Below are 14,537 nucleotides of genomic sequence, written 5' to 3'. Positions count from 1 at the left end.
AGCCCACCCCCACCCCCGCCCAATCTGGATCAACCCCCCCCACATCCCGCCTCCCCTCAGTTGACCGTGGGCACCTGGTTCAAGCTGTACTCCTTGGCTTTGAGCCGCAGGTTGGCGATGCTGTTGGCCATGTTCATTCCCTGGGACGTGTTGGTGTTGGAGCAGGTGGGGGGGTAGGTGGCCATGGCGCTGAGAAACAAGAGGGGAAGAAAGGTTAGCAAGCTAACAAAACCAACTTTCTGTGTTACATCTTGGGCTGAAAGTAAATTCAGATCAAATGACATGACTCAAATTAAATCCAGTTCTTATTCAGAAACAACGCTCATATTTGTGCTTTTAGAAACAAACTTAAACAGCCACCTCTCTTTAAAAAGATCTGAACTACCCCTTTAAGGCCGAACTTTGAGTCTGTTCATCTGAAAGGCAGAGAGCCCAACAACAACAGAACCGCTGACAGGTCACAGGGAGGGGTCAAAGGTCAGGAGCAGCGTGCCTCAAACACTGAAGGTAAAGTGTGTGAGGAGCAGAACCCGGTTCTGTCTGAGCAGAAGAACTCCACCAGGAGAACCAGGAGATTCTGGTGTTAAAGCTGCAGGTCAACGATAAGATGAGGACTTTCAGAGACCGCCGACATGTCCTGAGAAGTCCCTGAAACGTCCCTGAGATGTCCCTGAGCTCCTCCACCATCTGCACCGGCTCACCAGCCGTTTGAGCATCACGTCTGAGTTCTGCAGCTCTGGGTCGGCCCGACAGACCGAGTCTGAGCGCAGGTCTGACAGGTCCCACCAGAGGACAACCGTAAATCATGAGCCGTGTAACCAGAGTCACAGAAATGTTGCTGAGTGGAGCTCCGGGTTCTTTATCTGATGTGGTGTAACAGAGGGGGAGTCACGGGGTCGACGGTGGATTTAATACGGTTTGTTTTCACGTTATCACCTGGTCAGGAGGGCTCTGGCTCCGCCCCCATCGTCCTGACAGACAGGATGATTAAATAATAAAAGTCAGAAAAACAGAAAACTGGACTTTTACAAACCCACAAGATTTTAATTGTTCCTCTAAAGATTTGTTATAAAATAAAATGTTTAGTTTAGGAGAAAAAAGGAAAACTCTACAATGTTCAGGACCAAAAATTTTATTAAAAAAACCCTGAATTTTAATTTTTAGCTGCAATAATTTTAGAGTAAATTCAAAAAACATTCTGCATCTTTTTAGCCAGAAAACCGACTCTGATTTGTCCTAAAATACAAACTGATTTCCTGGTTCTGAGCTGCCCCGGCTGTAAATCAGGGATTTATTTTTAGAGAAAAGTCAACATAGAGCTCATGTTAGGGACTATTTTTAACACTTTGGCAAATGGCAACAAGAGGACGTATAGTTTCTCTCTGTTGGGATCTGTTGACGTGAAGGAAAACGGAGGGATTGTTCCGGTTCTGGCCCAGTGTTTGAAGCTCGGACCTGACCTCAGGAGGATCAAAGCAGATAAGAATTCAGGTATGAAGGAGCAGGAAATGAAACCGAACCAAACAAGATAGGGGAGTTAACGTAGTTATTGAAAACTCACTTCAAGCTTTCCTGCTGAGAGACGTGAAAATGATGAACATTCATCTGATCTCTGACGGCTCGTTGTTTCCAAGGACAGGTTTGTTCCACGATTTCAGAACTGACCCAAAAAACAGGTTCTACTACAGATGATTTAAAATAAGAATCACACTGAAATAGTTTGATTCTAAAAAAAAGTTAATAATGTCAGTTTCTGTTTGTTTTTTTGTCTGCCTCTGTCAGTAAAATATCTGGATTTCAGAGGAAGTCAAAGGAATCACGTCTCTGGGGCCAACCCAGTTCAAGATGGCTGCCGCAGCTAATCAACATCAGGCAGTCAGGTTTACAGATGCTAAGCTAACGTGTGGTAGTATCTGAGAGTCATTAACAGCACATACTCTGAGGGTTAACAGATCTTGTAAAGCTGCAGGATCTTGTGCATCGATACGGTTTGACGCCATAACTCCGCCCCTTTTAGCCAGAAGTCTATGAACACGCCGCCATCAAACACTAAAGAGATTATTTCGGTTTAAAATCTCGTTTGCTTCAGGTTTTAATGTTACTTTCTTCTTACTCCAGTTGTGACTTCACTCAGTCTTTGTCCCGTTTCCTAGTTTTGAATTCTACTTCCTGTTTTGTTTTGCGGAGTATTTCGCTGCCAGGTTCCAGTTTGCTGATGATTCACACATGAGATCCATTCTGTTATTTAGGCCTTTAAGTATTTTGTTTTCTCCACTCTCAATCGGATCATTGTGTTCGGTGGTTTTGGTTCAGTATCTGCTCCTAATTTTACCCAAATTTAGCTTGTTGTGGATTTTTGCTTTGTACCGTTTATTCCTCCTTAAATAAAAGCTGTTTGGTTCTTACCATCTGCCTGCATTTAGGTTCTTTCCTTCTCCCTCAGAACAGTTAATGTGTCGAACCGTGACCTTTCCTTGCCCTAAACAACTCCTGTCGGAGAACAAAAGGAACTGAAGTGAAGGAACGATCGGATTCAGGAGGCTCAAACAACAACATGAAACTACTGGAAACATTATTTTGTTTCCAGAGATTCTGAACTTCAGGACAAACATCCCACAAATTATACCTTCCAGCTTCTAAATGTAGACTCTGCTCCTGATTATGGATCACGCACCAACAAGTGGCGGGAGCGTCAAACATCACCACAGGAGCTAAAGAAAGCCACGAAGCATCTCTGCAGCTCAGAACAGCCTGGTGTTTTTATAACCCTGTGACAGAAATGTGACATTTCCTCCACCGTCTGAGGAGCCGAGTCCTTCAGACCAGCCTTCAGGTTCTGACTGAATCATTTACCCGTTACTCATTATTTGGGTTCAGTGTGCCGTGCAGAAGCAGCGCAGTCAGACAGAGGGATCTACCTGTAGGGGGAGGCGCTGCCCCAGGACAGGTAGTCATTCGGGCGCGGTGCTGGACGAGGCACGATTGGCTGCTCTACCGCGGTCATTTCTCCTGAGTAAGACTTGAGCAGCGAGGCGTTTTTGCTGGCCAGCATGGCTCGTTCATTCCTGCGAAACTTGGCTCTCCTGTTCTGAAACCAAACCTGAAAAAGAGCGAGAGACGAGGAATAAACAGGCTGAAAACACACCGACACACACACACAAGCCTCATAAAGACACAAATTACTCATTAAGGTCAGCTACATTTAGTGGATAAATGTGTCTGAACTGATGCATCATTTCAACTGATTTCATTTGATGACAGTGAGATAAAAGCTTGGTTTTTGGTTTTTTAATGTTTTTTTAAAGTGTTGCTGCTTTTACAAAGCTCCCTTTCTGCAGAGAAACAGCTGAATATTATCCCTCATGGGTAAAAGAGTCACTAAACTGTTTCTTATCCTCATGCAGCTCATGGTGTTCTGAATAGTTCAGTGTTTTTAATCTAAAATAGTTTAACAATTGCATCTAGTCCTCTTCTGTTGTAACCACATAAACAACAAGAGGGAGGCACATGAAATAATAGATTAGAGGACCTGATAAATACTGAGGATGACCAGGAAGTATATATATATATATATATATATATATATATATATATATATATATATATATATATATATATTTATTCAGTAAGCAGGAAGGAATGACTGGTAATTGGCAACAGGCAGCTGATTAAGGATGAGCCACAGGTGGTGAGTGATGAAAGCAGGGCAACTGAGGACGTGACCTTGAACCACTCGTTCTCTGGTTTTTATGTCTGACTGGAAAGAAGCTGTTGGTTTAATCCGGCTTCATCCTGCCCCCGTGTGTGTGTGTGTGTGTGTGGGGGGGGTGTTACTGTGCACAGTTCCAAAGACATAAACTAAACTAAATAAATTTTAAAAATCATGATGAAATGTTTGCAGGATTTTCTGAAATTAGCCAACGTCGGCTGTAACGCTCAGTTTTACAGATATTGAGTTGAAGTTATGTGTGGTGGTAGCGCAAGTAAGACACTGACTAAAAACCCTCCAAAAAACTTTAAATGGTTTCAGATTCGTATCATATAAATTCACCTTCTGCTGCACATTTAATAATAAAAATATTACTGATAAAATATAGAATAACGTCTATAAGGAGAAAAATTCGGGAAAAAATCTTCTGACGCGAGGAGTAATTAAACAACACTTCCTGTTTGTCTAAACGCTTTACAACAAATCTGCGTTCCTTTTTACCACGACTGACTGAAAGTATGTGCTCTGTGGGCAGGAGCGCGAGGGGAAGAGGAAATGGGGATGTTGGCGCGAGCGAAGCTCCACATCTGTGATTAATGTGGAGCAGAGAGCGACGCAGAAATCCTTTGATAAAAGAGACTCATTCCTGAGGCTGTGCGTCAGCGGGCAGCGAGGCCCTGCCAGCGCCCACAGCTTCTAATAATGGATTTGATTTCACAGCGAAGAACAACATCAGGAGCCCCCCCCGACTCATCATCATCACCATCATCATCATCTGTTTAGAAGGCAGAGAGGCCTGCACGAGGTGCAGCTTAGGAGCAGAAAGTGTGGAAGAGGGATTTTCAGATGACTTATGTGGCGCCTGCAGTTACGTTTGACTTAAAATAACGTGCAGAAACCTGAGGACCAAGTATGACAAAGTTCTCATGTTCAGGCCTGAAGCCAAACAGAAAATGTGACACATCTAAGAACATTTGGCCTGCAGAGCTCCTCTCCAGGAGCCAAAAACTCTCCGGCAACTCTCCGGCTGCTGTAGGAGAGGAGGCTGAAACGGTTTAAAAATGTTCAAAATCTCCAAGTTTCTGTGCAGCAAAACTGTCAGCAGGAACGGCCCAAAGGCACAGACTCTGAGCTCTGAACTGATCACATCCTTGTTTCAAACTGTGAGACGACATGCGTTGCTTTAAGAAAAGCTCCCTTTTTATTCCATTTCATCTTCATTTCTACAAGTTTCATGCTACAGATGAATGCACAAGATAAAAATAAACTTCTAATCGAATGGAGGCGATGCTGCAGGTAAATAAGATCGGGTAAGATCCTAACAACAGATGTGGCCCAAATCAGATGTTTTTATGACAGTCTGAATGTCAGAAATTATTTTTTTTTAAAATCAGACCCAGGTCTCTTTCAGTTAGCCGTCTGAAAGGTCAAATGGAAACACCGGACCAACATCTCCAGAACCGATCCACACGCTGACATGTGCAGCAGCCATATTTCCTGCTGTAAACATGGCATGTGGCATCACGTCTTCTTCTGCGCATCGCCTCAGCACCGCAGGAAGTTCACTCTGGAGTCTGATGGCGTCACATTTAAACTCGAAAGTGAACGACCACGCAAACAAATCTGAGTTTATCACCTGCAGTGTGAACGTAGCTCCACCTCGAACCTTTTCAAGACCAGAAAAATAAAACTCAGGAGCCCCTCAGGGGGCCGCGCCCCACAGGTTGAGAACCGCTGCTTTGTTTGTGTGACAGATAAGAAGCAGAAGGTCGAGGATGGATCTGTAAATTCATTTATAGTAAAAGAGGAGAGTGCGTGTGTCCTGAGTGAGGATTAACTTCCTGTTTGAGTCTCAGCGCTCCGAGGTGAAGAGGATGAAGAGGATGAAGAAGATGAAGGAGATGAAGGAGGAAACAGGAATAAAAACGCTGCATCAGTGTCGGCTCCACGAGTCCTTCCACTGATCGTACCGAGGCTGGTTCACCTACAGATGACCATCCCCTCCAACAACCAGAGAACCTTCCTGGAAACACGTCATCATTCGTTACACCTTCGCTGAAACGATCCCAACAACTCCGTCTGAGCGGAAGGATACGCTGAGCGGCTCCCTGATGCACTGAGGCGACGTTCTTCGGTTCAGAAAGTAGAGACTAAATAAACTGATTGAATCGCTTGTTTGTGGGACGTGAGAGCGTCCTGATCAGCATCTCCAGACCCAAAAACACATCCTGACTCTGTGACCTTCAGACCAGCAGAACCAGAACCAGAACCGGCAGCGTGACGACAGACTCTCCACCAATCAAATGGCAGCAAGCTCCAGAAAAAGATTAGATTTTTAGTTGAAGTTCTCATAAATGTCACGTAAACACTTCTTTTGATCTAACATTAAAGAACTAAACTTTACGTTCCTGCAAACTGTGTCAAACCGAAGGCCCGTGGGCCAGATACAGGCAGTTTCTGAACTTTATCCGGCCTGGAGATCAATTTTTAACTGGCCAATCTGTGACAGTTTGAGCCAATCTGATGGATTATTTAGGAATATTAAATAAAACTACTGATAGAGGATAAGGACTGAGCCGGCCTTTCTTCTTTAATCATAAAGTTTATTTTAAAACATTTTAGAAGAAGGTGAATCATATTTTTATGAACTGCTTGACTGTTTTAAGACAAAGGAGAATTTGTGTCTTTATTAAACAAGATTACACTTTAAAAAAATGAAACTAGTTCCACTAAACCTGGTTGTATAAATATAAAAATAATCTTTATTTGAAACTTTGTACCCACTAACAGAGATGGGTTAAAAAAATTGTGTTTCCTAAAAACACATGAAATAGAGTTAAAATGGCGTCAGAGTAAAAAGATTTAGGCCAGTCGGCAGTCAGTAAAAGTTTGAATAAAGTGGTGAAGTTGGATTTCATTTGCAGCATTTAGTTACTTTAATGGGTCGTATTATTCCTTTAATACAACAAACTGATTATTCTGAACAATCTGAGCTAAAATGATCGTGTAATTCAAACAACACCAACATATTCAGTCCTCAGAGCCGTAAATCCATCCTGTTGGACTCAGTGTGGTTATCTGAAACATTATCAGCAAACTGCCGAGGAAATTACTTCCAGTTTTCTGATCACATCCAGTCCTCCTTTAAAAGAATAAAACCTGCTCTGGTGTCTCGAAACATGAGGAGTTAAACCTCTGTTCAGCTCATTTTTCTCAAAACCTTTTCAGACTTTTCACTTTTTATTCCTCAGTGTTAAAATAAAAGAACTTCATCAGATAAAGCCTTCCAAAATAAAAGCCCGTACCTGGACTCTGGCCTCGGTGAGGTTGACCCGGCGGGCCAGGTCCTCTCTGACGAAGGCGTCGGGGTAGTGCGTCCTCTCGAAGACCCGCTCCAGAGCCTGAAGCTGGCTGCTGTTGAAGGTGGTCCTGTTCCTGCGCTGCTTCCTCTTCTTCTTCTCCTCTGTGTTCATCTGCTCGTCTGGAGAGGATGAAAAAAACAAAAGATCATCAGAAACACAGGAAATATCAAGGTGTTCAACACGTTCCAGCATCCCTGCGTTTAAAGATCCTTTAAGAAACTAGAAAACTCCTGAAACTCCATTTGACAGAAATATTCACTCCAGTTGAATAAAAAACAATAAAAGGATTTTATTTAGCAGCTTTACTGTCATTTGAGTCACAAACTGATATTTTCTCAGAATGCAACATCTCTGCAGTTCTGGGTTAGAGGTCCAAACGGGACCGAGTCTAGAGTCCAAACGGGACCAAGTCTAGAGTCCAAATGGGACCGGGTCTAGTCCAAACGGACCTGGTTTAGAGCTCTAAACAGGACCGGGTTTAGAGCTCGGGTCGTTCTTTGGGTTCACAGGAACATTTATTGGAGCAACCTAAATAATAATAAAACTTTAACAAACAGATTTCTGAGCTTACTCTCAAAAACTACATTATTTGTCTGAAACAGAAGAGTTTTGGTTTAAATTATTATTTAAACTATAAATACTGTAACTATTATAAAAATATTTCATTGAATCACCAAACTGACTTTTAACAAATTCAAAGTTTTTATTTATAAAAATGTAAAAATAATCCATTTTATTGCTCTAAAATACTTAAACCTGACAGATATTTGTGAGTTAAGAAACTCCTGTTTCTGCTGGTTAGAAATAAAAATAAATTAATTCTTTTTTATTAATTAATTTCTCTAAGAATAAAACTCCAAACCTTTCTGTCTGTGGAAGAAATCCCTCAAACTGCAAACAAACAAAGGTTTAAAAAAAGCATAAACTTTTTACTAACAAACACACAAACAATCATTCAGTTTAATCCCTGCAGGAATGATTCAGTTTGAGAACCACAGAACAAGACTTTTACCCAGAAATACAGGCTAGAAACAAACAACAAACAACAAATACTTCACTCAGTCGGAACGTGTTGATTAAAAAAATCTGAAATCGTTTTTCCTTTTAAAGCAAACAAAAACATTCAGATGATTTTTATTTTATTTATTTTTACTTATTCTTTCTCACTTTTAAATCTCCTTCTTTAAGAACTTATGTTCAGTTGTTTGTTTGTGTTTTAATCAAAAAGGTTAATAAAATAAAACATAAATGTGTTCTAGAGGAGGGCAGAAATCTAAACCTGTTTTATTTATTTGTTCTGTATCTATAACTTCTTACAGATCTGATTTGATTCTCGTTTAATCCACAAAACTCCTTTGAAGGATTCCAGGCTTTCGTGAGAAGTCGAAATAAACTGAAGCGACGTCTCACACACACACACCCTCACACACACATACACACACCCTCAGAGTCTGATCTCAGCCGTTCGACACGTGACGCCAGAAAACTTCTAAAACTCCTGAAAGTTGAAACTTTCGTCTCATCGAGGTTCTGAAGGTTCTGCTGTCAGCTCATTTACAGATCCAGAACCGAAGAACCAAAGAACCAAAATCAAAAAGCTTAAATTTGTTGTTTTTTAAACATGACCTCAGTCAATCCATCTGACCTTTGACCTTTAGCTAAAGGCAGAAAACAAACAAACAAACAAATTAAAACCAAAGTCTGTTTTTGTTTTGACCTGCAGGTTTTAAAACAAATAAATTTAAGTATTTTCTACATTTATTTGATTTTATTTATTAGCAGAAGGACTGAAAAAAGTTGTTTTTATTTTGAAATCATTTTATCAATAATTTGTTTTGGTTCAATAAATAAATCAATTAAGAATAAGAACTATAATAAAGATGTTGTAGTTTTTTGTAATTTTATTAACTTGTTTGTCTTTTAAACATTTTTTAGATTTAAAAAAAATCTTTTGTTCTGTTTTAATAAATTTTATATTTTAATATTTTCTGGTTTGTTTGATTTTATTTATTTATTGTCTTATTGTTTAAATGTTGTTTTTAATTAAAGTGTTAAATCTAACTTTTTAATTCTTTAATGTTTTAGTTTGTTGTTATCAAAAACCTTTTATTAGATAAAAAGTTATAATTTATAAACTATTTGTTTTAATGATGAAATTGAGGCGTTAAAATAAAAATATTTACTCTCTTAAAGTTGACTAAATTCCATAAAAGAATCAAAAGATAAATAAAAATAAATTAATGACAGTTTGGATTGAAGTGACTTTTAGTTTCTGATTTTTTTTTTTTTTTTTTGCAGATTTTGTGACTTTTTGTAAAAAAAAAAACTTTAATCTTCAGTTTATTTTTATTTCTTAGTTTTTCAGGAGAACCTTCCTCTGATTCATCTCCAACCAGAGAAATTTTTTTTATTTTTTATTTTTTAACATCATTTATTTCTCCTAAAATCTGTATTTGATCAAATCCTTTTTGAATTTATTTCTGTTTTTATTGATAATTTAATTTAAACTTTGGAGCAGACTTCAGTTCTCAGCCTCCCAGATGTGGAAAACATCTGGATCCTCCTGAGCTGCTCTCCATGAATCAAACCGGATCAATAATCAATGATCAGAGCACGAGCTGCGCGCGCTCATCATGAGCTGACAGGAAATTAAAGCACGTGACCCGAACCCTTCCGGAACCACAACAACAAAACCTCATGAAGATGAAGGTTTCTGTCAGGGAGGAAGAGGAGGAGGCGCGAGCGGCCTGTCCCGCTCTGATGAAGGTTAAAGCAGGTTGTCCCGGTATCCAGGTGTCCAGGTGTCCTGGTGTCCAGGTGGGACCGGAAGCGTCACGAGGAGCCGATGAAGAGGAGGGTTCTGCTCCGCGCGCGGACCCTTCATGGTGGAATCAATGGGGGGGGTCACTCACGCGCTGCGCACGCGCTGTGCACGCGCATCAGCGGTGCTTAATGAAAACAAACGAGCCTTTCGATGACGTCACAGAAGAACCAGAACCTGTTTGTTTTTGTAAAAAAATATTTTAAACATAAAATAAATGCGTTGGATTCTTTAAACATTATTTATATTCATTATTTAATTTAATTCCAAACTTTAGATCTAATCAGAAACTTTGTATATTACTTTGTAATATAAAATCATATTTTTAATTTTATACTTAAATAAATCTTCATTTGTATTAAAATCCAAACATAAAAGAATTACAATTAAAATGTAGTTTAAAATAAAATTCGATTAAATCTATCTTTAAATTATATTTATTCTAAATGTGTTTCACAGAAAGTTTAAAATAAAAACATTTAAATAATTTACTGGAAATATAGCATATTTTAAAAAGCAGAAGAAGGGAATATTTCCATATATTTAAAGATATAATTAATTAAGATAAAATTAATTTCATTTAGAATCTTTTAAAACATTTTAGAACTGCACAAAAATGTTTAATTCTGTTTTGAAATGCATAAAAATATCATCTAAGATTTTAAATTAAAAATTTCAATTATATATTTTAAAATATGGGTTTACGTTATTATTTTAAATATTATAAAATGATTTAAAATATATTAAATAAAAGGTTTGAAATCAGGACTCTTCTGTGTAAAAAGTGAAGTGATTTGGTTTATTTGTTAAAGTTTGTTCAAAGTTTTTCCTCTTTTATCAGATTTGTTAAATGAAGTCTTAAAGACGGCGTCTTTAACGGAACAGTTGAAGACACAACTGTCCACATCTGGCTCCTTCTTTGCCTGATAGAGCTTTAAGCAGCATTTGTGTTTACAGACAATGATCTGTGGAAGTGTTCCTGAGCAGAACCGAACCAGAACCACCAACATCCAGCCTTGACCTTTGACCTCAGAGGTGACATTACGATCTGCAGGTGATGGGATTTTTAAAGGTGAGGAACTTTATTTTGAAATTGTTCCCCGGACATCAGGCTGTTGAACCTCTCACTGAGCTGTTATTAATTAACCTCATTAGTCACTAAAAGCTCCTCCAGATGTTTCTGTTCCTTTCTGCAGATGTGTCAGATTCAACATGACCTTATTTTTATAAATATGCTCCACTGCGAATAAAACCTGGCTGTCTGATGGTTTTAAATCATCGCATTCTGTTTTGATCCAGTTGTTCGGACTCAGGCTTGTAAGACAAACTCGAAATAAGAAGTAGAACCACTGTGGGCCCAGTCCAGACTCGGTTCGGCCTGACTTACTCTCCTGCTGGGTGGTGTCGCTCCCGCTGGTCAGCCCCGGGGACTCCAGCAGGCTCCTCCCGGCCTCCCCGACGCTCTCGTCGGCCTGCGTGCCGACCATCTCCCCGGCCTCCTCCAGGTCCAACAGGTGGCTGACGGAGAAGTTCTTCTTGGCCTGCAGCTGCTCCAAGTTCGATGTGATGGGGTTCGGTATCGTGGCTTGCCTGTCCATTACATGCGCGTAGCTGGAAGTCATGACGCAAACGCGGCGCGGCGAGGAGGACGACGGGAATCAGAAGAAGTAGATCCGCGCGTGCAGGACGCACGAGCCGCGTCCCCAGAACCAAGTACGAGGGCGTGTTCGCATCCAGACCAGCCACGGAGGGCTCGAACCAGGTTCCGATCAAAGCCGGGACCTCCGATCCATCCGGCGGAGCGCGTCAGGAACCTCCGCGGAGTTCTGCTGCTCCGGAACTCTGAGGAGGTTCTTCACAGCGTCTCAGAACAAGAAGAAGAAGAAGAAGAAGAAGAAGAAGAAGAAGAAGAAAGTTGTCTCCGGGTTCCGAGCCGCGGCTGTTGCTGCTGCTGCTGAGGATGATGATGGTGACCAGCTGCGCGAGCTCCGAGTGCGCGCGGAGGTCTGAGGGGAGCAGAAGGAGGCAGGACGGCCCCGCCCCCCTCTGTCACACACACGCTGCTAATAGGAGCCCCGCAATTACGTGGCAATACCTTAATGTGTGACGTTTCACACACACACGCGCGCGCGCACACACACACACACACAGCAGCAGCACCATCAGCCTGAAGGGAGGAGCCCTGAAATCATCTCCTAATGAAACCAATCAGCAGAACTGTTCCATCAGTCAGGTGTGTGTTCTCACTTTAACTTAGAGTAAGGGTGTTAACGNCACACACACACACTCCACACACACACACGCGCGCACACACACACACATGCACACAAACACTTTAAACTAAAACATGAGCTCTGGTTGTTTCTTTCTTCTGTCACTGAAGATTCAAATTATAGCTAAACTCACTGTAAACTACAAGAAACTTCATCCTGAACACATCATAGAACCATAGAACCGTAGAACCATAGAACTATAGAACCGTAGAACCATAGAACTATAGAACCGTAGAACTATATAACTATAGAACCATAGAACTATAGAACCGTAGAACTATAGAACCATAGAACTATAGAACCGTAGAACTACATAACTATAGAACCATAGAACTATAGAACCGTAGAACTATAGAACCATAGAACTATAGAACCGTAGAACTACAGAACTATATACACTATTTTACCAAAATTTTACCAAATTTTACCACTCGCCTCCCTTCATATGAACTTGAGTTCATCTCACTCTTAATCCTCAGGGTTTAATCTGATGTTGGCCCACTCTGCTTCTATAACAGCTTTAGTTCATCTGGGAAGGCTTTCCACAGGTCGAGAAGAGTTTATGGGCGTTTTGGACTATTCTTTAGACCCTGATGTTGGACAGAAGGCTTTCAGTCTCTGCTCTGATTCATTCTAAAGCTGTTCTGTTGGGTCGAGGTCAGGACTCTGTGCAGGACTGTCAGGTTCTACCTCATCCATGTCTTTACGGACCTTGCTTTGTGCTCTGGTGTTCAGCTGCTGTAGGACTTCCTGTGCAGCCTGGAGGCACTTTAAACCTTCACTTTCTCACCGTCTCCTATCCAGACTCAGGATGTCTTAGGAAAGTCTTAAAAGCAGACAAGCTCTGCCTCCTGTTCTACTTTTAGAACCTCTAGGAACCACAAGTAAACCTGCAGTCTGAGAGCAGAGTGCTCTGTTAGGAAAATATGGAACAATAAGATCTTTAATATCAGATGGAGCATGGTTGTTGGGAGCTTTGGATGTTAGGAGGAAGATTTTAAATTCTCTTCTGAATCTGACAGGGAGCCAATGGAGAGAAGCTAAAACTGGAGAAATCTGATCTCTCCTCCTAACTCTCATCAGAACTCTGGCAGCAGCATTTTTGGATCAACTGAAGACTTTTTAAAGAGTTTTTGGATGCCCAGATAATAAAGAGTTAAAACAGTATAAATACACGGAGCAGTGTCTAATTTTAGTGATATTGTTCAGGTGGTGCAAACATGAACTATTGTGAAGCTTTACAGTAAAGTTGTCTTGAAATCCTTTTTGGAAATGGGTTGTCTGGAAGCGGACTGATGAGCTCATGGAGGATTTCTGTTCATCAGCCAATCAGCTCTCAGCTGAATGTCCTCAGGTGTGTGTGTTTCCTGTCAGAATCAGGGCCTCTCAGGTACTTCCCAGAGTCTGGACCAATCGGAGCGGGAGGAGAGGAAGTTCTGATCTTAGATCAGTGAAAACAAGAAGAAGAAAAGCTTTCAGTCAGATTTATAAAACGAGTTCTTCGGTTTTCATTGGACTTCGTTAGTTTTGCAGAAAGCAGAAACTTCTGCCTCACTCCTCAGAGTTTTCCTTTGAACAGACGGAGGGATGAAGAAGTGGAGGTGATGTTGGGAGGGGGGGTCAGATGGCAGGAGTCTACTTGGAGCTCCGAGTTGCCACAGACATCCCATCGCCTCCCCCCTCCTCCCCAACAGATCTGGGAAAAAAGAACACTTGATGCCATCAAAGAGGCGCAGATTGAATCCAGATGTGCTCGCCTCCTTCTTTCCACGGATTTAATGAAGGCGCAGGGATCGAGTAGACTTTTTCATCATTAGTTTTCCCCCCAGATTCTCTTTTCCTGCCTACAAGTCCATTCTGGTGCCAGCTCGGGAATAAAAACAGAAAAAAAAAACAAAAAAAAAAACGGCCTCCCCATGTCTCAGAGTTCTCCTCCAGGCTTTGTTCAGGACTTCATGTGAAAGTTTTCTCCAAACATCTGGGGGAGGAAAGCAGCATCCTGCAGCCCCGATGTGCTCCGGATTCAAAAAAACGAAACTAGAATAATCATATTAATGTTTTATATTGTTAAAAAAAACAGTTTGTTTAAAGAGAAATCAGTTTAAATCAGTCTGCTTCCAAAAGAAAACATTTAAATCCATAAAAAAGCATAAAGTTATTTCAGTCTTGCTCCTGCTGTTTTCTTTAACTTTTGATCAAATCTAAAAGCAGATTAATCAGAAACCTATAAAACCTGAAACACTTCAGGCCTAAAGAATGGATGCAACAAAACTACAGCTGGAGTCTATTTTTATCCATTTTTACCTGTAACGCAACACTTTCTTCATGTAAACTCTGCAAAACCTTTCAGAAGCCATTTTTACCAACAACTG

At 40.8% G+C, this 14,537-nt stretch overlaps 2 protein-coding genes across 7 annotated transcripts in view; both read right to left on the bottom strand.

Annotated features, from left to right (window-relative positions):
- The window catches only part of LOC108247555 (zinc finger protein 2 homolog), a 461,981-nt gene that overhangs the window by 250,407 nt on the left and 197,037 nt on the right, over positions 1-14,537 (bottom strand). The gene's annotated exons all lie outside the window — the stretch shown is intronic.
- Positions 19-11,896, bottom strand: prrx1b (paired related homeobox 1b). 2 transcript variants are annotated; one of them, XM_037981272.1, is made up of 5 exons: positions 11,280-11,896; positions 7,015-7,190; positions 2,919-3,100; positions 2,407-2,490; positions 19-189 (listed from the first exon to the last, which is right to left on the bottom strand). In XM_037981272.1, exons 1-5 carry the CDS (start codon positions 11,512-11,514, stop codon positions 57-59), a joined length of 810 nt encoding a protein of 269 aa, XP_037837200.1. In that variant the 5' UTR covers positions 11,515-11,896; the 3' UTR covers positions 19-56. The 2 variants fall into 2 exon arrangements, with proteins under 2 accessions (XP_037837200.1, XP_017291312.1); XM_017435823.3 differs by lacking the exon at positions 2,407-2,490 and having other exon boundaries at positions 11,280-11,893.

The sequence above is a fragment of the Kryptolebias marmoratus genome, linkage group LG18 (assembly GCF_001649575.2).
Source record: "Kryptolebias marmoratus isolate JLee-2015 linkage group LG18, ASM164957v2, whole genome shotgun sequence".
In the NCBI taxonomy this organism is placed as follows: domain Eukaryota; kingdom Metazoa; phylum Chordata; class Actinopteri; order Cyprinodontiformes; family Rivulidae; genus Kryptolebias; species Kryptolebias marmoratus.
This window is presented reverse-complemented; position numbering and strand designations above follow the sequence as displayed.

Bases quoted from the DNA above. Each gene is read 5' to 3' on its own strand.
- prrx1b (XM_037981272.1), bottom strand. From the start codon at position 11,514: ATGACTTCCAGCTACGCGCATGTAATGGACAGGCAAGCCACGATACCG. The intron at 7,191-11,279 runs GTAAGTCAGGCC...CATCCTCTCCAG, and splicing joins CGACACCACCCAGCAGGAGA to ACGAGCAGATGAACACAGAG. The intron at 3,101-7,014 runs GTACGGGCTTTT...GCTCTTTTTCAG, and splicing joins TCACCGAGGCCAGAGTCCAG to GTTTGGTTTCAGAACAGGAG.